This window comes from Phoxinus phoxinus, assembly GCF_949152265.1.
Source record: "Phoxinus phoxinus genome assembly, chromosome: 15".
Lineage (NCBI taxonomy): Eukaryota > Metazoa > Chordata > Actinopteri > Cypriniformes > Leuciscidae > Phoxinus > Phoxinus phoxinus.
Window position 1 is genome coordinate 19,802,201 of NC_136890.1, and position 25,569 is coordinate 19,827,769.

General features: G+C 38.5%; 1 protein-coding gene across 2 annotated transcripts in view; it reads right to left on the minus strand.

The window, feature by feature from the left end:
* The window catches only part of kcnd3 (potassium voltage-gated channel, Shal-related subfamily, member 3), a 104,154-nt gene extending 88,517 nt beyond the window's left edge, over window positions 1–15,637 (minus strand). The window contains exons 1-2 of one of the 2 annotated variants that reach the window (XM_079636490.1): window positions 15,088–15,637; window positions 12,988–14,164 (exon numbers count right to left, since the gene is read on the minus strand). In XM_079636490.1, the coding sequence (XP_079492616.1) occupies window positions 12,988–14,090 (1,103 nt within the window). In that variant the 5' untranslated portion in view covers window positions 14,091–14,164; window positions 15,088–15,637. The remainder of the gene's footprint in view (window positions 1–12,987; window positions 14,165–15,087) is intronic. The other variant, XM_079636489.1, reaches the window with a different exon arrangement.
* Between the last annotated feature and the right edge of the window lie 9,932 nt (window positions 15,638–25,569).

The window sequence follows — 25,569 nt, forward strand, 5'->3', positions numbered from 1 at the left end:
TCAAATTTAGAATGCAGTCAGCTATATTCCATTCCATACATACTGACACACACTTTCTCTCTCTAGTGACGAGATATGTCCTCTAGCTGACACTGCATATGTATGAAACCATATTCCAGCATACAAACTTTAACATAAACGTCCGTCAAGTTTATGCTTAAAAAAGAAAAAATACTTTTAATTCAAAATGTATTTTTTGAAAATGAGTGATTTTCTACAAAGATACAGTATTTGTCTTGATTTAAAGATGCATCATTTTAACTGGAAAACAAGAAAAATACAGATTAAAGGGCACCTATTATGACATTTAAAATGTTCCTAATGTTGTTTAGGGAGTCCCCAACAACAGTTTTACATGCATGCAATGACAAAAAACACTTTTGTTGTCTTATAATATGCATTTATTTTTACCTGATTTGCTCACCGACTCCCAAATGATTCGTTCAACGATTCATTTTTCCAAACCCCTCCTCTGCGCGACGCTAATCTGCGATTGGTCAGATGACCCAGCCGTGTTTACATAGATAATACTTATTTTTAACACGGAGAGCAATGATGCTTTTATCAATTAAATTGTGTTATAATAATGATTATAGTCCACTGCTTTATAGTTTGTAGTAAAAAACGAAAAATAAGATAAATAATTTAGTGTTATGTTAGCGAGCATAGCCCAGAGTTCATATTGTAAAAGCACAAGCAGTCTTGGTTTGCGTTAGTGCGATGCATAAACATAACGTTTTTACACAAAAAAAATGCAGTTACGTTACTACGAGGTATTAGGCTACTCTATTCTTTAGACAACTCCGAAAACAACGACAAACACTTCACATATCTCAATACAATTGACATTGAAGACCTAGAAGCTAAACGGTGCTTACACAACAAACAAAATAATTATTAAGCATGCTACATAAAATATAAAAGCAAAAATTATTAATAACACTTACAGGTTGTGATACGGAGGAGGAAGCTGATGCAAATACACTTGGAACTGAACCTTCCTTCAATATCAGTCGGCTCGCGAATCCAAGTTTGAATGCATTTAAGTTGATAAAGCAATCGTCTTCAAAATGGCGCGAACAAAGCACAAGGCTCGGACTATACTTCTGTGGTATAGTTGTATATATGAATTGTAGCCACTTAGTCTTCAAATGCTCCTCCTTGGGCAGATGAAAAAGGTTTGCTTTTGAGCCGCACTTCAGAACACAGCGTCTCGTCGCCATGATGTTTTCACGTTAGTTTTCCCTGGCTGGCCTTGGAGCGCAATAAGTGGGCGTATCGTATTCAAATAACTTTACAAGTTGACGTCATCTAGTCAGAGAAAAAGCTTCGGTCTTCTAACGATTCATAAAAATGACTCAGAGTCGACTCTTACTTTTGAAAGACAATAACTTTATATACGGTGCACTTTCATATTTCAAACTTTGCAGGATGTTTTTGTTCACTTAGATCTATGTTACACACTACATGAAAGGTACATTTCAAAATTCCATAATAGGTGCCCTTTAAGATTTTTTTTTTTTGCAGTGTTCAGTCAGCGTTCGGTCACATGTCCTCTCTTTTAAAAGAGAGTTGGATCTCAAAGGCTGGTAGGTACATCAAACCACATTTTCGCTCCACTGTCCATCTGTTTAAAGCTGTATATTTGTTTTTATATGCACTAGTTCAGAGCAGCAGGAGCTATCACTGCAGAGTCATTAATTAATTTGTTGCCGTGAGCAACTAATATCAGGAGTAAACATAAACACCACGCAGAAGTGATGATTGTTTAGTGACATTAGCACCAGCATCAACCAGCTGGGGCCGAAAAGGATCCGCGGGAGACAGAAGGGTAGCTGCGGGTGTGTGCTTATTTGCGTCTTTGCGTGTGTATTGGCTTGTGTGTGTGCATCAGTATGTATGAAGTGTTGCTGCTTCAGTCATGTGACTGCCAACCCATCCATTTCATGTCTCTGAATGAGTCACTAATGATGATTAAATTGAAGCCCAAAGACAAAAACAACAGACATTTATCCCAGTTTATTCAATGCAGCACAAGCTAAGTTTTGATCCTGTCACACAAACACACACATGCGCATACAACACGCACGCACGCGCATACAACACGCACGCACGCACGCACGCACGCACGCACACACACACACACACACACACACACACACACACACACACACACACACACACACACACACACATACACAGAAACATATGCACAGCCCCAAGCAGCAGCAGCTGGTGGTGGTGTGGAGTGAAATCATTATTCAGTGTGACAGTAGCAGATTCATTACCAGCAGTTAAGATGACAGTGGTCAATGACCAAATGCATTAAACAGAAACACTGAGTGGCAGAGACGTCAGTCACAGACTTTTATTTCTCGTTTATACATTTCGTTTCACTCTCTTTTTTTTTTATCAGAATAGAATAGAATAGAATAGAATAGAATAGAATAGAATAGAATAGAATAGAATAGAATAGAATTAACATATATGTTACATGACTGGGCATCCCAGCTACTTTCTGTTCGTCATCCTTACTCTGTTAATAAACATGTATATTATAGGTTTAAAAAAAAGTTATTCTTAATTATTATTATAATAAAATAAGTGGGTTACACTTTATTTAAGTAGTCTTTGTTGCACTGTAAATCTACATTAAAGTACAGAGTAATTTTAAGTAACTACATGTACTTACTATGGTTTGGTTTAGGGTTAGTTGCTTGTAATTATGGATAATTTATAATTATTACTACAATAGTAACTACATTTATAACAATGACACTGTAAAATAAAGTGTTTCCAATAAGAGTTTACCAAATTTGACATTTATTTTTGTTTCACTCTAAATGGTTAGAAATCACAAAAGTAATACAATTTGATTCTATTGACAACTGTAGTTTTATGTTTTTCTTCAGGTTTTTACATATACTGTAACTGCTCTGAATGTCAACTTTTAAAAAGGTTATAAATGTGTCTTATACATTAACTTATAGCTTTCTTTAAATTTTAGGAAGAAAGTCCTTAGCAAAGGGTTTATCGTATTTGGGGTTCTGGGGTAAAATTTAAACCCTTATAAACATCAAACATGGCTCGTGCCAGTCTTCTTTAAAACACTTTTTTAAGCACTATTTTAAGAGGTGCTATATACATATTTTTTTTAGTTTCTATTTTACTTGCATGAACCTGAACCTGCAAACTGTAAAAGAGAGAGCTTTGGCGGCAATGAATAAAGTCTTGAGATGTGTTCAATATGCTATTTTTCCATGTCATGAGACTAATCTGTCAGACGTCTGCTCTTAACTACTCCATGTGTTTGAGTGACAAATCACCTTCTGAAACCTTCACGATTCAGAGTGAGGATCAGCTAGACTCAGAGAGACTAAAACCCAGACGTGAAACGATTACAGCTGAAAAGAGCACAAGCGAGAGCAAAATTACACGTTTAACACACACACACACACACACACACACACACACACACACACACACACACACACACACACACACACACACACACACACACACACACACACACACACAAGCGGTCTCAGGGGGAAATGTGAGTGTCTGTATGAAAGAGGGACAATACTGCAAATGTCATATTTAAGATGATCACACAGCTGCGTAACTTTAGCACGGTCATTTGCACACAGCAGCACAAAAAAAAACATCATCATCATCATCATTCATTTGTTCTTTCTCTATGCCGTTTTAATGAGCTTTTTATGACAATGAACACACAGATTCTCTCCTTACAAACATTATGGGTTAATGAATACTCTCATATATGATTTCCAAGAGGCTCGATATATCAGCTTATGGGAATTTCAGCAGGAAACAATGATCATTCCCCATGCTGAGAAGAAGGATGGCAATTTGTACACCTGTCATAAGCACTCTATATACAGCATACAATCAGGGTCGGCACTACAGGAGGGCGTCCAGAGGCATTGCTCCCATGGCACACCAGCCAAAATGTCATATTTGACCAAACTGTTATATCTTTCTCATGCGTTTTACTCCGTTTAATAGCCACAATGTGCGACGACTCTATAAAATGAATACAGCAGTAAATTATTCGTGAAAGTATTTGCTTTGAGAAATGGCAAATCCTGGCATATGCTATAAACCAGTGGTGTTCTGAAATGAGGACGCAGAGTTTTTTTAAATGCATATTTATCATTATTTTTACGTTTATTCTAAAATAATAACTTTAAGAGCACAGTAACATTTAATATTTCTTGTGAACTGATGTTCTCTTTAAAAGTAAACTTATTTTCAGGTCATCAGTCATGCAATCACAGCTTGCAACACTGCAGTTGTCATGATGGTCACAGACACGGAGATGTACCCTTATTTAAACAGATTGCTCACTAAAAACCCTCACAGATCATGTTTTGAAATCATTTAAAGTTTGAAAGTGATGTGACATTAAACTATGTTATGCGTGAGTTGGGTGAGTTACTTTTTAATTTGTCTTCCCATTAACACCATTATTTGTTCATTCAGATTTGCGGTTTGTAATCGATTTGCGAATCAACACGCACGAAAACGAGGGGCGGGATTTATTGTGTGAACAGCAGCCAATAGCGCGATGGAGACACTGCCTCCTCTCAATGATCATTCAGCGTTCTCCGGGGTGACGTGGGGTGCACATATACATTTTTCAGATAAATATTCCGGACAGTTTGACAGGACTGAAAATGAATTGTGACCTAGTACGTATCTTTCTCTGCAGCAACTCCCTGGGCTTTATTTCGCTGCCCCTTCACTTTGGCTGCTATGTGTCTGCACCATAGAAATAGGATAAGTGCTCGTGGAATAAAAAGCCTCTTTACCTGCTAGAAGCCAAAAATGGAATAGAGATTATAAAAGCGGCATATAGTACAGGTCAAGGTTATCACAAAATTGTCCCCTGACAAAAGGGAATTGAACTTGAAACCTTTATCACTATGTAGCAACATTCACACCACAGTATCAGCGAGCAGCCGTGTGACTCATTGGCAATCCTTTGTTTTTATAGTTTAATTTACAGTAAGATTCAACATTTTTCTTAATTTCTTATTCCTAATTTGTTGTTTTTAGGGTTGAATTTATGTGGGTTTTTTTTGTCCATACAGTGAAAGTCAGTCAGGAGTTATTTAGACTCCAAAGTTCAGCTTCAAAATATCTCCTTCCACGGAAGAAAGTCATACAGTAGGTGTTTTTTTTTTTTACAAGAGGGTGAGATAATGATGAAAGAATTTTAATATTTGGGTGAACTTGGGTGAATTTAAAGGATTAGTTCACTTTTAAAGTGAAAATTCTGTCATCATATAGTCACCCTTAAGTTGTTTCAAACCTGTATGAATTTCTTTCCTCTGCTGAACACAAAGGAAAATATTTAGAAGAATGTCAGTAACCAGACAGTTTTTGGTTCCCAATGACTGCCATAGTAGGAAAAAAATATACTATGGCAGTCATTAGGAACCAAAAACTATCTAGTTACTGACATTCTTCTAAATATCTTCCTTTGTGTTCAGCAGAAGAAAGAAATTCATACAGTTTTGAAACAACTTAAGGGTGAGTATATGATGACAGAATTTTCATTTTAAAAGTGAACTAATCCTTTAAGTGCCAACTCAGCATACAATTTACTGCTCGGTATATATAACTTCTAGCTTCACAGCACTGAACTCAAGAGTTGATCATCAGAGTAAATAGCATACTCACTTTTTGGAGTGGTATTTTCTAAAGTTTCAAAGGTCAGACGTTCTTCTGACTGTCACTTACCACCCATGACCTTTCATTAAAGTGGAGAGCTTGACCTAACACCTGTAATCTTTCCTCATACCTTCTGTCGGCAGGTTTAAACCAGCAGACAAACACAAACAAAGGTTCAGCAAATCATAGAAAACCCTCAGAAATCCAGACAGCCATGATCAGTGACCACTACGTGAACTGAAATCGGTATTGGGTTGAAAGCTTGTTGAAATACAGTAACTGTACGGGTAATGGATTTAATGCTCTTTTTACTGGGCACAGAGTAACAATACCTTCCTTCATTGATGCTCCCATTATATGTCATCAGATCTGATCGCTAATGGTGGAAATGTGTGTTTATGGAGGGCTGATGGGATGAAACGGCAGCAATTTGACCATCTCTAAACCGAGCTCCTGGAACATAGAGCTCTTTGAATGAAGAGAGGTAAAAGCACAAACAAACAAATGCATTTTACCTCTCTGTTAACTCTGTATTTAGAGATGGATATGTGGATATGGATGCGGCATAGACAGATCCAGGTTAAAAGTTCACTGGGTGGGGGGAAAATAGAGAGAAAGAGAGAAATGATTTGAGTGAATACTTTATACTTTCGTTTTTTGCTTTAAAGGATTATTTCTCCCCAAAATGAAACTTCTGTCCTTATTTAATCAAATTCTATTGAGCTGAATTATGAAGAATTGTATTTTTTTTCTTAACGTTAATCTTTTTTCTCTGTGAGACAAGAATTTGCCTCAGAAACCAACCCTGCATGTCTGAATACGCATATCTTCCTACTATGTGAAATGAGTATGTCTAAATTCTAGGGCTGTAATCTCCCAGTCGATTAGTCGATTGTTGGTCGATACGTTCTGGCTCGACCAAAATTCTGATTGGTCGATTTTTTGCCGCGTTCGTTTCATCAGTTTTGCCGCGTTCGTTTCATCAGTTTTGCCGCGTTCGTTTCATCAGTTTTGCCGCGTTCGTTTTATCAGGTGGAAAGCACTAATTGCTAATGGGGGTGTTTTCAGAGCACCCCTGTTCCACAGGTAACAGTCTGTCTTCAGAACACCCCCCTTGTTTTCACTTCTTTTGGATTAGCCCAACCCACCGGAGAAGAGAGACAGATTGAGGAAAGTAGGCTACTAAAAGGTTTTCTGAATATTATTTATTTAATTGTGAGAGCGTTTAATTCATAGTCAGTCCTCTTCTACCACGTCAACATAGACATCGGCAGTGTGGCAGCATTTTTTTTTTAAATAGAAAACGGGAAAAAAATATTGTAGTCTAATGCGCAATGCGCTGTGCCACTGTTTGTATTAGTTTTTAGCCTATGCTTTATTTTCAGTTATGCACTTTATTTAGTTTTTGCTCTTGATCTGGTTTGTTTAATAAATATAATTTTTTTTCTTAAAATTGACGTGCCTTTTGTGTTTATGAGTAAAGCTTTAAGTTAATAGTCTATTCGTGTCTCAGCCGCGAAGCTGCGCTCCTGTGTTCAGCCACTCTGAGCTGCAGCGAGCTGTCAGTTATTATAATACATATGATAAAAACAATTGTCTAAATTATGTTGCATATTTCTCAAAAGTTCTTGTGATGATATCACTAGTTGACAACAGTACTATTTTCGGAAATCATAGGCTATGGTATTGGGCAGGTGCACGTGATGCAGCGCTGTCAGAGCCGACAGACTCGTGTGTCAGACTCATTTCAGTGCAAAATAATTAGGTCAAAAACTATTTAATATACTGCAAATAGCCTACTATTTTTTATGTTTATTTATAATTCATTTAGGCGGACAACAAGGCTACCAAGTACTGCGCACAGTGCACAGCTAATTAATTTAACATTTTTTTTCCTAACGTCATTTTTAGTCGATTTTTAGTCGAAAATTTCAGGACTTCAGTCGACCAAGATTTCCTTTGGTTGATTACAGCCCTACTAAATTCACAGTACACATAAAACAGTTGGCAAAAAAGGTATCCGGATGACCTAATACTTCTGCCACGACTCTGAAGTTCACATCCAATGGATACTTTACTTTAGACCATGGGAGAGGAGTCGTGAATGGCAGGGAAATAACACACCTCACACTGTATAGCTCTCATGATAATGCCAAAATGGCAGTGGATGTAGTACATTCAGACTGCATTCATACTACACACATTCATGCTTGATGATATTCATACTATACACATTCATACCGTTGTAGTTCTTCATCAAATGAAGAACCTACTCGCACAGTAGGTCTATAGGCCTATGCAATTTCAGAAGCAGTAGATGAGTAGAGAAAGTCTACAGGAAAGGACAATGAATGCCTAAAAAAGGAAGAGGTGCACACGTACAGTAAATCCATTACTTATACAGTTCAAAAAATGATGTGAAATGTTCTGTCTCTGAGAAATGCTCTATTAGAAATGTGTGGAGTGAAGGTTCAGACTTGAATACTAGATCTAAATTAGTTTGTTAAGAAAAAGTACAACTGCATTTTAAACAATAAATGCCATCTTTTGTAATGCATATACAGTATACAAGGAAAGTGGACAAATACACGTTTAATATATAAAAAAAAATTTGTATCATCAATTATGTTGATTATTTAATTAGGACACATTTTTTTTCTAAAAGAAAAACACTATATTGTAGTACTGTTCAATTTACAATACAATTTGTTCATGTTTTCACCTTTAAACTACAGAGGTGGGTCTATACATCCATTTCAACACACACTCACCTACTTCAGTCCATGATGTTAAGAACTTCAAATCTCCATGTACAGCAAAGCAGATCAAGTGCATTAGCAACACAAAAGTCTCCTTGGTGCGACTGGAAGTCGATTTTTACCGATTTTTGTACTGTGCTGCTCCTACACAACCCCTGACAGCAAACGTCATGAGAAAAAACGCTATTCTGAACTCAGTGACCCCCCCACACACACAGACATATGTTGCCTCACCGATACGAAACGCTTCGGTTTGACACCGTGCAGCTGTGGGTGATTATCATCATTCACCCTTGCTAATGGATTCAACCTCGTTCCTCTTTCTGTCCCTTATCCTCTTCTCGCTCATCCTTTGTTCCCTTTAATCAATGCTTCTGATCAGTATCGACAAAGCATGTTCACCTACCAACAGAGCAATAGAAGCAGGGTTGAAGGTAGAGAGAGTGAGCCATGTGTTGGGGCCGAATGGCTAGTCTGGATCTATTCAGCGCTTGCAACAGGGGCGTGAATTTTGAGTGTCATGTTAATTAATGCTTGTGGTAACAATTGAAAGCCCTCATTAGCAGGGTGATTTTCTTCACAGCAACATTAGTGTGCAGAATACATAGGTCCGTAACATAGGGAGCATATCTTAAGCAATAAAACTACTACTGCAGGGCTAGAGGCTAATAAGGCAGCAGTATACAGAATTGTATATAGAGAGAAAGTGAATGAAAATTATATTTCAAGTATATCTCTTGCAAACCACTGTGTTCTAAAGCACACTAGAGATTTGTGTTATTCTTTAAAGGTCATTTAGAATATGCTACTCCACCTAAAGGTCAACACCATCTTATTACCGCAAATAAATAAATAAATCAATACAAAAACATCCATTCTCTTCCCATCTCCCTTCGGTAAGTCTGCAATCCCTCTGCAGCCTTCTGTTTTTACAGCAGAAACACAAGTGTAAAAGCTCAAAGTATTTTCAAAACAGACTCTGCCCTCATATGGTCAAAATCTCTCTCTCTCTCTCTCCCTAACAGCTATAAAATGCAGATAAAACCCTGCCTGGATCTGGTGTGGTTGTTCGAGTACTGTGTTCATGGCCAGATTAACAAATGGACCATGATGCAACTGAATCATCGCTTGGACAATTTATGCAACACAAAATCTGATGTTTCGCTGCAGAACACACAACAGAGGGTTTGCAATCATTTGGTCTCAATTCACTCATATGCCAAAGGTTAATCCCATAGGACAGAAAAATTACAAAAGAGATCGCATTAATATCTCTGTTTTTTTTTCTCCCAGATAGCAATAAGATTAGATGAAGAGCAATTGGAGATTTGAAAATCTCCTACTTTTCAGATGTTTTTGTTTTCTGAGAAACGTGTGCCTCCTCTAGAGTTTCAGAAGAAAGCTTTTATTTATCCTAAGGAATTTTAGGGATGCATGATACATCTATACCATATTGGTTATTGGTCAATATTAGATATGTATTTTATTTATTAATTGGTATCCGCACATTGGATATATACTTGTGATGTTAATTTCCGCTATTTTAACATTTACATTACATTTATATGAACATTAGATGACAGCAAAGGTAATCTTTAAAACGAATAATTTAATAATGACACAGTTAAATGTAATCTTTAGAAAAGATCAAAATGAATATCTATGTTCAGACTTAAAATTTGGCCTGAATTCACGTTTATGATTTATGTATTTAGACAAAATATATTAGCATTTATATAATGTGCCATTTATGGGTTATCAGTCATAACATGTAAATAATAATCAGACTAATGATATCGGCCAGTGTTTTAGTCTCAATACATCTCTATGAAGTTTAGGAGGAACATCAAAGACAAAGTTGATATTTTGATAAAACATAACCTGAAGTCTCCTAAACTAAGATAGAGCAATATACTTTTTCTTTTCTTCCACTCTCTCTTTCCTTTTGCACTCTTTTGCTTTATTTTCAACTCTTAGACTAGCTGTCTTGCCATGACAAAACACAGAGCCATGAAATTCAACAGTAGAGCAGCTAAATTAAATGTTACTGTTGTAAACAATACAGAGGAGGAGGAAAACACTTCAGACATATGACAAGGCACAGAAGAACTGTTAACCATTCACACACAATACATGCTTTATATTTCTGATGAACTAGTTATCTAAGCTCACATGCTGAGTATCACGCATGTGTTCGTAGGGCAGTGGGTCTGTGTTTTACATACGGTAGTAACTTGAAGTCTCAGTCTCACAAGAGAAGCTGAACTGCAGTGCTGCGTTTCACTCTGGCGAAGGGAGGTGGAGACCCTGTTGATATGTGTAACGGAGGCCAGCTAGTAAGAGCTGTGCGTGTTAACCTCCCTCAGCTTAGCCTCCTTGATAGAGCGCCTGCCTTCCATGCCGGAGACCCAAAGGTCCCTCACAGCAGGGAGAGTAGGACCTGAGGGGTCACGTTGGTGCCGTGACCCAAATGGAAGTGAGGGTTTTAGGGGGGTGAATGTAACTACAGTAGTAAGAGCTGTTCGAGTAAACCTCACGCTAGAGGCTGTGGTCTTAAGCCTCCTTGTTAGAGTGCCCGCCTTCCACTCCTGAGACCCTGGTTTGAGGCCTGCACAGAGCGGGGCGAGTAGGACCTATGGGGTTACAACTTCAGTGTGAATGAATCAATGAATAAAAGAAGCACCAGGCGTGTAAAACACACCACTGCATGGGTCAAGAGCACCGATAAAAAGCCTTAGAATCAACAGGTGTGTGATGTGATATAAACCTGAACCTACTGACACAATCAACTGTGAAAAACTGAGATGTAAAAATTATCCCTTATACCTGGTTTGATCTGAATGGGAAACACTCCCACACACATGCAGTGAGAACACATGACGTCAACAGGGTTGGAAATTACTTTGTGGTTTACATTGTTCAGCACATGTACCTGAGAACATTAGTCACAGTGACACACACTTCTACCATGTGATTTATTGATGAGAAGAGTCTCTCTCGCTCTCATCTCGGGTCAAGTCTCAGATGCGGGTGGAGACTGGATCTCTGGTGGGAATGTAGTAATGCGTAAAGAGATCTGCACTACTCTGAAATCCATGTAAAACTAGCCAACACATTTAGACAACAATATGGATGATTTATAAGGATAGTTCAACACAATGCCCACAATGACCTTGTTAAGAGATCCTGCAATCCTCATATAAACAGATTACTCTCAAAGGAAAGCGTAAATAAGTAAGTATGTTTCTAACTCTTTGTAATTCTACCTCAGAATAAGAGTCACCTGAACACCGACACAACTGTATTCATCAGGGACCAAACCATTTGGCAATGTAACATTCATGAGTTACTGTTCACAATAAATGAAGTCCTTAATCTTCTTGTTTTGAGGTCACAGGGCACAAGGGCAGTGGCTTCAGCCAATGATCAGCCATCTAAACTAAACATCTAAACTTGACTTCAGCTCTAGTTTCAAAGTCAGAGTGACACAACAGCTACAGCTACAGCTGCGGCAGCCGCTATATAGCCGATTACTCAACTACACACTATATAATCACTCAAACTAATTGCCTAAATTAATCCTACACATACTCTTAAAACCATTGTGTCAAACGTCTACGTGTATCAGTCATGAACAAATATAAATGGCCTGTGATTTATGAGGGGCAGGTTTGAAGTGAATGGGGCTATACAGCTCTGCAGCTGCTGTCTGTTATTAGTGTGTTGGAGAAACGCTGAAGGATGTTCCTCTGCTTGCTTCACACAGGCTTAAATATTAATTGGTGCATAATAGGGATGAATAAAGTCTAGCCCGGGGCAGTGAGTTAAATCCAAACCTACCGCTGCTTCGGGCAGGCATGACTGCAGTCAGCAACCATGGTCATTAGGGTTAGATGCTAATAGCAGTTAACTCAGAAAAGAAGGAAAATGTACACAGCTGCAGGGAAATGTCTTCTCTTTTGATGAGGTGTAATGTTATATTGTAAACAGTAGTGTTCATTTAAGTTACTAGTTCATTTATAATACCTTGTACATAAGCCCACTTAAAGGGATAGTTCACCCAAAAAGTCATCATTTACTAACGCTCATGTTGTTCCAAACCTGCATGACTTACTTTATTCTGCGGAACACAAAATAAGATATTGTGAAGAACTGTTTTTATTCATACAATGAAAGTCAGTGCAGTCTAAAACAAAAACATTCTTTAAAATCATCTAATTTTGTGTTATGCAGTCATAAAGATATTTGACCTGAAATACAACAGCTCTTAAAGGGATAACTTTGTACCTTTTCTACTCCTAAAACATGCATATTACAGTAGTTATATTGTAACATTTAGGGTACCTCACCTGTTGCAAACTCCTGTTCACCTATTGGAACAATTTCTGCATTTTTTTTTTATCTGAGAGCGTTAGGTGAACTATCCTTTTAAGCTGAAATGTATTAGGGGTGTGGCTTGATGTGCGTCCAGGGTTAAAAAGTGTAAAAATATACAGAGAGAAAGTCATTCCGAGACAATATGACTCACCCCAGCGTTGTCATGGTTACAATGGTGTACCAGAAGGAGGCCGGGATGCTGGTGAACTTGCTGGACGAGGAGCCTTTCTCAGCGTAGAACATGACTGTAGCAAAGATGATGATGGCCATGGTGAGGGAGAAGAGGAGGAAGCCAAGCTCAGACGCACAGCTCTTCAGCGTGTAGCCAAGGATTCGGAGACCCTGGGAGTGGCGGGAGAATTTAAAGATCCGGAAGACGCGGAACACCCGTAGCGTGACGAAGGCTCCGCTCACGTCCTCGTTGTTGGTCATGACAAGCCCAATGTAATACGGTAAGATGGCTACTACATCGATAATGCTCATCACGCTTCTCATGAAGCGGTACCTGCTGGGTGCCGCAAACAGTCGCATCAGATACTCCACTGTGAAGATCATTACGCAAGCCGTGTCCATGCAGAAAAACGCTTCTGTGTAGCGCTCCCCGCAAGGGATGTCTCTCTGATTCGGCATGGAACCACAAGGAACCGTCTCAACCACGTTGGTGATGACGGATATGGCGATGAAGAATCCGGTTACATAGTAGAAAACCAGTGCCATGGTGCTAGTGTGCGGGTTCTCGAAAGCCCTCCACATGGTCTCCCGGCAAGTCATGTTGGGGGGTTTATTGTCTTTGTTGTCCTCAAGGTCATCCATAAGACGTTCCGTGTTCTCCCTCTTGCGGTCCTTATACTCTTCATAACAGCAGTCGCTGATGATCTCGGGAATGATTCCAAAGAACGCCAGCTCCTCATCGTAGGCAGAGATGCATTCGTAGCGTGGGTAGTGCAGCTTCCCTGTGCGGTAGAAGTTAAGAATACTTCTGAACGAATCTGGATCTCGGTCAAAGAAATACTCCCTAGTCTCCTCATTGAAGAAGAACTCTTTTTCGGAGCTCCCTAGGAGCGTATCAGGGTAACGGTCTAGCGTGTTCCGCCAGGTCTGGAAGCGTCGGCCGCTGACATTGAGGATGATAAGCTCATCCTGTCGCTTGTTCTTATTGGTCGGCGCGACAGGCATGGGCAGGTTGGCCACGGGCATCCATCCTATGGCCGCCGCCCGAGCGAAGGGGAGCCAGGCTGCCACTCCAGCAGCCATGGGGACTCCGGCTGGGGTCGAGGGGACCAGATCAAACACCTTCACAACCAGCTTGACATTAGATCAGACCCCATCTACATAGAGAGAGACAGGGAGATGGGAATATAGAAGAGAGTGAGAGATTGGCAAATGTGGGAGGACAGGAAGAGAAGAGTTCCAGTGGGAAAGAGAGAGGCAGATGTGAAATGGGAGTGAAAATATGGCAAGAGCGAACAGGATGCAGCAGAATTGAGCGGCAGAGGTAAAAGGGAAGCAATCAAGTAGAGTACAGTAAAAAGAAGTGCGTAAAAAAGAGGAAATGAAACACAAGGAGAGATAAAGAAGACAGTTGCGATGGAAAAGAAGGAAAAAAACACAAATTGGCAAAAACGGTAGACTGTATTAGATCTCAAATCTTAAGCCTAATAGTTAGAATCACAGTTTCTCCACCAAAACAAAAAACAGAATAGTTTATTTTTTACCAGGCATTATTTATAGGCCATGCTTTGCACAAATGTATTCTTACTATGCATTTACATTATAGTTAAAGAAAATTACAAACATGTTTTACAAGATTGCTTTTACAGTGACAGCAAATATTATACAGCACATGCATTATAACTCGTAAAGAAAGCTGATTGCAAAACTATTCATTCTCAGCTCATGTAAGACAGACTCCAAAGGCTAAGGCACGATTTCTGCTCGAGACACAGAACCCTTCAGCACAGCAGTTTGAAACAGATGCGAACCTGTTGAGCTTAATGCAAAACAATAAAACGCCACGAAATATCGGAGGCTAAACACGCACAGTGCTGTAGTTCTTACTTTACGAGCATCATTTGCACTGTTAACACTTCAACCGCGGTTATCCACAGCTGCGCCCAAATAAAATGGGTAAATATGAACGAGACTGATGAATCTCGTTGAAAAATGATTAAAAAAAATAAAAATCATGAAAAAATTACTAGTCCAAAACACAGCAAACTAATTTTCAACAGTTGAGTTTTTTGTTACTTACCCATGAAAAATCCTTTAACTTTTCATTCAGCTACATTTATGACATTTCCTCCTGACATCACTTAGAAAGTGTTCGCCGAAAAATCCGCACATTAATGAGGAAAAACACAAAACAAGAAGCCAACTGAAAGAACAAAATAATAAATGGATAGCCAGCGTGTTTGGGGTCAGAAAAAGGATAGTTTTGTTTTTATTTACGTCCCTCTGTCACGTCATACGCTGTTTTATGATCCATTTGCTCGGACGGACAGAAATGCCGCACCGACCGCTCGCGCGTACGAAGTGACTCCCGCAGGATGCTCGGCTGATGGAGAGAGGTGGTAGTCTTTTTTCCCAACCTCGCTCTCTCTCTCTCTCGTTCTCTTTCTCTCTCTCTTCTCTACATAAACCAGCACACTCCCTTTCTCCCTCCCCGAGGTCTCTCCGCTGCCAGGTCTCGCGCTCTCTAGTTTGGCTCTGCGCGCGCGATCGGTGTTCGTGGAGCAGAGAGAGCGCGAGACGCACAGAGGCAGTATATGCTTGCTTTCGCGCCAGTCACACAGTTTGACAGCGCGGTGATTTCACCTTACTTTATAGTGGGCTCATTCTGCTTGCCGCAGCTTTGTTAACTGAACCGATATAGAAATGGGGACATGGTAATTGATTTGCAAAGTCATTGGCGAGCGCAGTAACCACACTTTCAAATATGACATTCAAAACGTCCTGTGAAAACTCTGTCTCACATTGATTCGTAATGATAAATATAAGGTTTAAGCCAAAAAGTAGCTTATTCACGGAAATGTATTACACCAGGATTAAAAAAAGTGTTTCGTTTTTTCATAGATCATACAGACCTTGTCTGTTTTAATAGTTTGTGTGATGCAACACACTTATGCAACACATTCCTACATTTAAATTGTACTGGTCCTCACTAGTTTAAAAGGCTATAAAGCGGCCAAAACATATTTTAATTAAATCTAGAGTTTTGCACGTTTCTGTTTAGGGGTAGTTGGAATAGGCCTTAAAAAAATATCCTTAATCTGATATAAAATCAATGGAAGTCCATGCAATGTCCTCACTAATATAGAAACACATGTCTCTGTGTGTGTGTGTGTGTGTGTGTGTGTGTGTGTGTGTGTGTGTACAGGTTTATATTACATTTTGTCCCCACAAGGAAAACCTGAGATACATTGTGAGGACCAGCAGCGGTAGGGAAATTGGTTAATAAACATACTAAATTATATATTTTTGAAAATTTAAAAATGCAGAAAGTTTTGTGAGATGATTGGTTTAGGGGTAAGGTTAGTGTAAGGAGACAGAATATACAGTTTGTTCAGTATAAAAACCATTACGTCTCTGGAGAATCCCCACAAAGATAGTGAACCAGACGTGTGTGTGTGTGACTATTTGAGGACAGATTGTCCTCTTAAATATAATGAAAGTGTAAAAGCATTTACAGTGCTCATTAGTATTTGAAAAGCTTGTACAATGGCCAAAAATCTATGTTAATGTTAGTGTTAGTAGGTAGGGTATAGTCTCACTGCCAGGCCTTTGACTAGACTACAAAAGGTTGGGTCGATAGCTCATCAAGAACCGCCCACTTAGACGGAAAGAGTTGTTTGATTGATATGTCAATCAGAGTTTGCTTTGCGTATAGCCTGTCTTTTCGGGCAGGGCTATGCAATCTATATTGTAAAGCTATAATTGACTAGCATGCAAAAAAAAAAGTGAGTTAAATAATGACGACGTTCTTCTCAAACTTAAAACATGTAGAAATACGATGTACTGTACAGTACAGAAAAAACAAGTACATAATTCAAAGCAGTTCAATTAGTTTAATTGCAATTCAGTGCTTCAAACAAAACTCTGGTTGTCTTTTAAAGATTTGATGAAAACTAACTTGACAAACTTTGGCAAATCCAGTGATTATTTTGCTTAACCTGAAAGAGAAGAAAAGAAGAATGCTGTGGGCATTCATGCATGCATAATTACCCTACTGCTGTCATTTAATAGCAATTAATTTGTGTTTTTGGATCAAAACCTTAACCAGTCCAGCAAATTAATGAGCAAACACAAAGCCGTGTGCCCTGCTGTTCTCCAGGCCCAAAATCAGGCCACTTGAATTTAATTTCTGTTCTCTTTATATTGTGTATGTGTGAATTATTTATATCCCTCTTTTTTCTCTCCTGTAACGTCCTTCAAACGTGGCTCAGTGGATGAATCCTCAGCAGTTATCGGCTTTGGAAATCCTTGATGGATTTAGTGTGCCGGCGTGCCTTGTGATGGAAGCGTGTTGTTGAGCGTGGAGCTGGTTCTGATATGTGTAACCACAGATTCGCTGCTTCAGTAAGCAATATAAAGCCTAATTAACTCTGCTGGGACGCTCAGCTCTCAAAGTGGGCCTGGAGGTTCTGAAGAATACCAATAAACTCAGATCAGTGGCGACAGTGTAAAAATGCACCCTAGCAGCAAACTTTTACAGTTGAGCGAACAACTGTACTTGCTCTAAAAGCACTCGCCTACCTTTGACACATGAAATTAAATATACAACTCAACTCCACTAAATTCCTTTGTATTACCCTTATTCATTCCTCATGTAATTCACCTCAATGCAGAATAATGTGAGAAGGCCCGTGGTCTAGAGTAACTCTAACAAACAAACAAAAAAACACAATCAGAGTCCCAGACTCACTAAAATATCCTGTTAAAGAGAATAGACTGATCAATAGCATCCAACAATGTGCTTAAATTTACAAGCTCAGGCACGGAAACACGTCCACTGTCTGTGGTTAGAAGGAAACCATTAATCAATTTAACTACAGCCATTTCAGCGATGTGACGGGGAGCTAAACCAGACTGCAGTTATTCACATAATTACTGGCTGTGTAAATGACCGCAGTAATATAATTTAACGTTTTAATGTAAACAGTAAATGCAAGGTTAGGTGATGGGTGTTGCTTGGGTGTGACTTATGTGTTAGGTTGAAGATATATGCTCGGACAGGCTCTTTCTGAGATCTCCAGCAGGCGGTTTTAAAATCGGCATGAAACGGAAGCTGCAATTGTCTTTTCTTCCTTATTGTGACATATATCCAAGTGAAAAGGCTTCTTGAACAAGAACAAATGTAGGACGGGACTTTGATTAATTTCGATTCGTTGATTGGATTGTTGGATGGTTGTAGTCTGCTATTGCTGTGATCTCATGTGAGTGACAGGTTGTCCCGCCCCCTCACCAGTAAACATGTCATCAGGGAAGGGCATCGTTGCAAAAGGGAGTGGAAGTCATTTTGATTAAAGATTATGAGGGCACATAAATTTAAAAATAATGACGTGCATGGATACATCATTTATAATAAATACTGCAATATTACAAAAACAAGAATTGTCCAATTTGATTTGATGGTGATTGGTCAACTTTTAGTGCTCTGCTGAGAGTAACACATCAGAGCAATGGAGTGCAGTTCAGATGCGATTTATGCTGATGTGCTGCAGCTCAGAGTGAGCTTTCTGTGTGCTGCTTTTTCAGAGAGAAATTGATCAATTCTGTTTTTTTACATCACAGTGGCTGAAGTTAGACACAAATAGTACCATCAGACGTGCTTGTGTGCATCAGGTATTGCCTATAATGTCAGAAACAAATGTCTACAAATATACTGTAGTAAAATATAAAATCAGCTACAATGTGGCCAACCAGATGGCCTAATGAAGGTGGTAAATAATGTTTTAATTAAAAGATAAAAATGAGGTCTAGCTTGCAGGTTGAAGGATAACAAATAGCATTACCTCAGTATAGAACATTTGAAGTCAACTGAAAGTCTAGAAAAACAAATGTGTGTGTTCTTTAAGCGATATGTGGAGCAGATATCCATCAAAATGACTATATCTGTTCTGAAATGCCATGCCTTTTACAGTATATGCCAACTTTCAAGCACTAGACCCTAAAATTTTATTTAGAAATTTCCATAAAGGTTGCTCAGTTCAGTTGAATAAAAACATTTCAGTTTTATAACTTATTTCCCTCTCACAGATCTACGGCACTGCTTTTGAAGTGTTTTTTTTTTTTTTTTTTTTACTTACACAGTCAAATACCCCCATAGCCCCATCTGAAAGGTTCAAGTAGGCCTTCATCAACAGCAAACCAGAAATATTTTCTATATCATGCTGGATATCCTTCAGCATTATCATTAATATAACTGAAGTGGACATTATTCACTAAAACATTCGATGCTGTGTGAGAAAAACAAGCTCATCAAGTTTGTTCCTCTCTGTTTAATGAGACATCTGTGCTTGTTTGCCAAAGTTTTGACTGTTCTAGTGTAGAAAAACTATAACTATAACTTTTCTATTTGAATATATTTTAAAATGTAATATTCCTGTGATGGCAAAGCTGCATTTTCAGCATCATTACTCCAGTTTTCAGTGTCACATGATCCTTCAGAAATCATTCGAACATAATGATTCTGTGTTGATAAATTTTTTCCCCCCAGGATTGTTTGATGAATAGAAAGTTTAAAAGAACAGCATTTATTTGAAATAGATTATTTTTAATAAAATGTCTTAACTGTCATTTTCTGTCAATTGAATGCATCTTTGCTGAATAAAATAAATGTATTTTAAAAATATATCTTACTAACACCAATTTGAATATAGTTCTATATTATATGTTATATATTTGAATAGTATAACATGACATTTCTGCTTATTTATCAGTCCATATACAGTACATCCATACAAACACACATGCTTGTATGGACACCATTGGTGAAAATAAATTATATCCAATAAATTATATACATTTTCATCTTAGCTTTCACATTGTTGTCATATTGTCTTTTTTTTTTTTTTTAGCAAGCCGTGTTCCCACATTGCGTAAGTCAGAATAACCTCTGTGTGACCTCTAGGCTGTAATCCGTGTTTCTCAGCAGAGATCTGGGAACATAAACCTTTGATCATATGCAGTTGTATTAATATATTCGTATGTGCTGTGCATCTTTCTGATGAGTAAATTACAGTGATGTTCCCCTCTGTGAGATGAATAAATAAGCTGTACGTTGGGAGACTATAGGAGCCGCAGCTGTCGTGAGTCTGTTAAAGGTTACTGTATTCAAGGTCCAAAGGAACTGCGAGAGTGTGTATATTCGTGCACGATCAAGGGTGTGTGTGTTGATCTGCTTTAATGGCACCCAGGTGCATGTCGTACGCTGCGCCCTCTCTTTCTAGACCACACACGTGCATGTATACACACATACAGTGCAGTGCGTTAACCTCTTGAACAGCATAACAGTATGCGGAGGACCCTTTGCTGGCTGTCTTACTCTATAAGGGGAGAGAGCAGAGGCAGAACTGGCCCTCTGTAAACACACATATCACTCTTGTCATGCGAAATGGAAAATTTTGTACTGTCACACCGGCAATAAGCTGACCCGACATTACCTTGCTTTCATGAGCCCCACGGCTCCATAAACAGTGCAGCACCGCCAGCACCACACAGACTTCCTCTCCTAAAACATTAGACATGTAAACTACTCACAACCGCTGCTGACCACGTAAGATGAATTCAGCACAGGACCCAAAGTGAAACTCCAGTGCAATTCAGCAAAACCCCACATGACATAAATCACAAACTTATGTAGTATCCATGACAACAAAGCAGACACCAGGGGGATTCGCTAATGTTTATTTGCTTGCGCTGTCTGTGTTGTTTTAGCACGCAGTTCACTCAAGGAATTATGCAAATCAGGTAATGGCACAAACAGACCCAAAATATCAGTGCTGAATGCAATTTACAGTACTGTGCCAAAAGTCTAAGGCACGTTCGAATTTTCACCCCCCTCCCAAATAAGGTTTTACGCCAGTTATTTATATCTTTTGCTGCAGTGTGTTAGTAGGAAATATCAGTTTACATGTCATTCCTTTTGTCATTAATTGTAACAATTCAGTGATATTTTTGTATGCACAAAGGAGTCTGACAACAGCCGGTATATGTTCGTCATCGTGTCTGTCTGTGATTACACGAAGAAACAGAAAAAAACTGAGATGGACTAAATCCAGAAGAACTGCGGCAACGTCTCTAAGATGCTTGGAGAAACTTACCTGCAATACTGTGAAAAGTTTTAGGATCTTGTGTAAAAAAAAGTGAGGATGCTTTCAAAAATAATGTCATAAATAGATATGATAACTAAACAAAATCAATATTTGATGTGACCACCCTTTGCATTTAAACCAGCTTTTGTACACTTAGTTTTTCAGGTATCTTTGCAGGAAGGTTTCTTCAAGTGTCTAGGAGACGTTGCCAAAGTTTTTCTGAATTTAGTCTGTCGCCGTTTTTTATTTTTCTTCATGTAATCACAGACAGACTCGATGATGGTGAGATCAGATCTCCGTGTGGAGCGCCAGCTGTTGTCAGACTCCTTGTGCATACAAAAAATATCACTGAATTATTACACTTAATGGCAAAAGGAATGTTTGGAAATTACTTTAGCACAGTATAGATGCTGAAATTCGTAAAATAATTTTTTTAACCATTTTAAAAACAACAACAAGTAGGCTAATCATCATATGTTTATCTTTATTTAAATTCTGTGTGTGTGTGTGTGTGTGTGTGTGTGTGTGTGTGTGTGTGTGTGTGTGTGTGTGAGTGCGTGTAACATTCTATATGCATATGAGATGTTGGAGAAAATATATAAAATCCTATAGGTACATGAGCTGTTAGAGAAAAATAAAATCACTCAAAAACATAAACTTTGACTGTGAACATGAGGGAGCTACAAGTATTATGCAATTAAATCTCAACATAATTAATATATTATACACTATTACGTGATTAATTCTCAAAATAATTAATAAATCATACACCAGTTAAGCGCGATCTGCTGTGGCATGACAATCAAGTTGAATTGTGGGATATAGAGCTGCTTGAAGTGTACATTGGAGTAGATTCGCTCCCAAAGGTCTGTCCATATAAACTTCCCTCGTCCACTTCACGAAATGGAACGCACTTCAAAATGGCGGCAGGGATTCCCCCAAGGGGAAGTGCTCAGGGAAGTTTGCGAGTGCGTGCCTAAAAGTGGAGTGGAACGCAGCCTATAATCGTGATTCGTGACATTACCTTAGAAACAAAAATACAACATTAAAATTAGTTTTCAGAGAATATATCCTTTATATTATGTTTGTCTTAAAAAAAATCTCAAAATGGTCTTGGATTTATATTTGAAACAAGAAAACAAATTTATCAATGGGGTAAAAATAAAAACTTTTGCTAGATAAGATAAGCAAGACAAGATGCATTTTCTGAAAACAAGTCAATTGATCAGTTTTGAAGGATGATTCAGTATTTTTACTGGTGACTTTGGCTGTTCATACATGTAGAGAAAGTTGATTGACCATTGGGTTTTAAGACAGCAAAGTGCTGTCTTTTTGCAGGGGCTATTCGGGGTAAAAGAGTGATGAAGGGTGGTCGGTCGTGGTTCTATGTGTCGGTGTAGAGCAGTTTGACAAGGGCTCTTTGTATTGTAAGTGTCACTGCTTGCTGGGTCGAGAGGAGCTGCATGCTGCGTCATTATGATGTAGCTTCACACGCTCTTGATGAGTGGGAATATACAAATGAAGCTTGCACACTGCTTTGTCATTGATCATAAACCAGCCTCTATTGGCAGAGCCAGAGGACCATATTTGAGTATTAAACAACACAAGGAGCGCACGTAAAACATGTTGCAATGAGCAGGCGCTATGTTGACCCTGGAGAGCATTTACAGCATGTTTAAATGCTCATTAATTCATATGTCATCACTGACCCGCTGCCGTTAATGATCATGACTCACTCATGATGATTTATTTATGGCATCTAAATAAAACCGAGCTGGGATACTAATACACTTTTAGCAGCACACACCATCAGGCAGAAAACTTTATATAACATGTTCATTCACAAAGCCCCATTTGGGATATTTCGATTTTCAGTCCTTCATGTCCACATACAGATATTTTGGCCCATTTTTACAGCATTTCTTCGGGTCAGTGATATATTTGGATCGTTTTGCATGAACTACTTGCTTCAGGTCTTGCAGCAATTCAGTTGGGTTAAGACTAGATCTTCTGCTTAATTTGTTCATTAACCAAAGCCCAAGGGCGTTTCCTCCATGGGGGCAAGGGGGCAGTGCCTCCTCAAAAAACTGGATGAGAAAATAATCCCTATTTCAAAAATAAAACAGCACAAATATAAAAAATGTGAAATTATAACGTGTATAAATCGCTTGTTTTTCTTAAGTAACACTGTCCAACAGCGACACCAGCGGGTAAAGAACAGCGGGAGTCCGCATGTCTCTCGCCTCCCCTGAGCCCATTGACTTTAAACAGACCCCTAAAAACCACATGACTTTACCCCATTCATTCTCACATGGTTTGGTGTGTGTGTGTGGGGGGGTGGGGGATTTAGAATGAATGCCTCTATCGCTATGATTACATATGATTTGTTATGGTTGCATTGCATGGATATGATTACTTTTTGCAATAAAATGTTTTAATTTCAAATGAACAAAATGATGGCGTTAATTGGAAGACTAATTAATAAGTAAACAACTCACCCACTTATATCACCGCTTTGTCACGCCAAAATCAAAATTGAAATGGCCTAAAACATGATGACTGTGGGGTTTAATCAGAAATCGGCTTGGTGAAATTAAAAATAGATCTTGATTACTGAAAAGCAAAACAAAACAAAAACCTCCTAATTTCAGAACAATGCACGCCACTGCCAAAGACTACTGTATCATATCTGATACATAAAATTGTAAGGCCTCTAAATTATCATTATGATCAAAAGCCTCTTGTACACAATCTACTTCAATGACTTCATTCATTTTTTAGCAAGTAAAAGGCCTTTTAGCCTTTTATAATTTTAGAAATGCGTCATGTTGTGGTACACGTGTCTTTTTGCTGTGAAATTTATAATGATTTTATAAGCTAAACATGAGAATAAATTTTATATGGTTCCAAATATTTAAAAATTAACACTTGCTGGATGGAAGCAACTAGTTTTACTTAACAACTATTCGAATTTCATACTTTTTGAAATGCCATATAAATAACAACATCTGCACCTCTGAATAAATGTAGTGTTTTCCCCCCTTCTTGTGTATCAGCTCATATACTATATGAGCCATGAAAGTCTGATGTATAACAGCCTACTCAAAAAACATGAATGCAAACTCTTTTCAAGGAATTTTGTTCAAAGGCTCAATAAACTGTTCCATTTCAAATAATGAGTTTTTTTTTCTGACTTATTTTATATGTCAGGTGAAGTTTAAGATCAGTAGGATAAAGTCAAAGGAAATGGATGGACTAATTTCTCCATCCTGAATTAACTTCCCATCAATGACTGATAGCATCCTCAAAGCAGGATACTCACAGCACGATGCATTACAGTTTGTGATGAGTTTGTTTTGTCTCATTATTATTCGAACGGCTGTCTGAACGATCCAGGCGGTATTTGATAACTTTGGATATGCGGCAGTGTTTCAAAGTGCGGTAATTTTCTTTTTTGGCATTCAAAGCATTCATCTTACTCACTGAAATAATGACCACCAACATCAAGCCATTCAAGACAGACGTTTAGCTGTTACTCTGCGGTTTTGTCTGACCTTCTGAAATTTTGAAAGAGTAGCAATGGTGGCGAATTCTTTAGTATTATACTCTAAGAAACATGTTTGAACATCTGAGGTAGGCCTACCTATTCAAAGGTTCACATTTTTCAACAGAATAGTAGCTGTTATATTAGTATGTTCATAAAAAAATGGGTTGAAAGTGGATGTTTACTCTGTTTAATAACATCCACCCTGAATTAGACAATCAGCTCATATTTGCAGCTAAATTAATGTTAAACCACTGTGATACATGGTGATAAATGGTGATAAATGGATCCCAAATCCACTCATGCTCACAGAGGGGTCTTGTTGTTTTAACAAAATCTATCATTTTGAACACTTTAGTCAGAAGCTGCTCTCATCCATAAATCAAACTGAATCCATCACCACAGTGGACTTTTTTTGTGTGTAATGGATGTTTAGTTTGTGTCAAGGGTGTTTATCTTTTGTTAAAAATGTATTCCCAGTAGGGTTTGTTGTCTAAACAATGTTCACTAAATAGCGGTGTTATAGTTGACTGAATTGCGGCTGGACTGATTGGATTTGACTTTTGTTTCAGCTTTGAGAGAGAGAGAGTGTTGTGCTACCTGACAGAGTTCAGGATGTGCTCGCATATGGGATAGAGTGACCTAGTTACGTACTCTCTAGAGGAGAGGGAAGTGTGTGTCTGTCTGCATCTTTCTCTCTGAGAGATGAGGTGTGAGAGTGTGGTGTGGAGAGTATAGGGGCTGTTACGTGTCTGTCAGGGCACAGGGAGGTGAGGCCTGGTCTCTACAGCTGCCACTGGTGCAGTGGCTCATTGAAAGAATCTTTAGATTATCAAAAGCAGATAGACTGCAGGACTTCTATAATATATACACTACT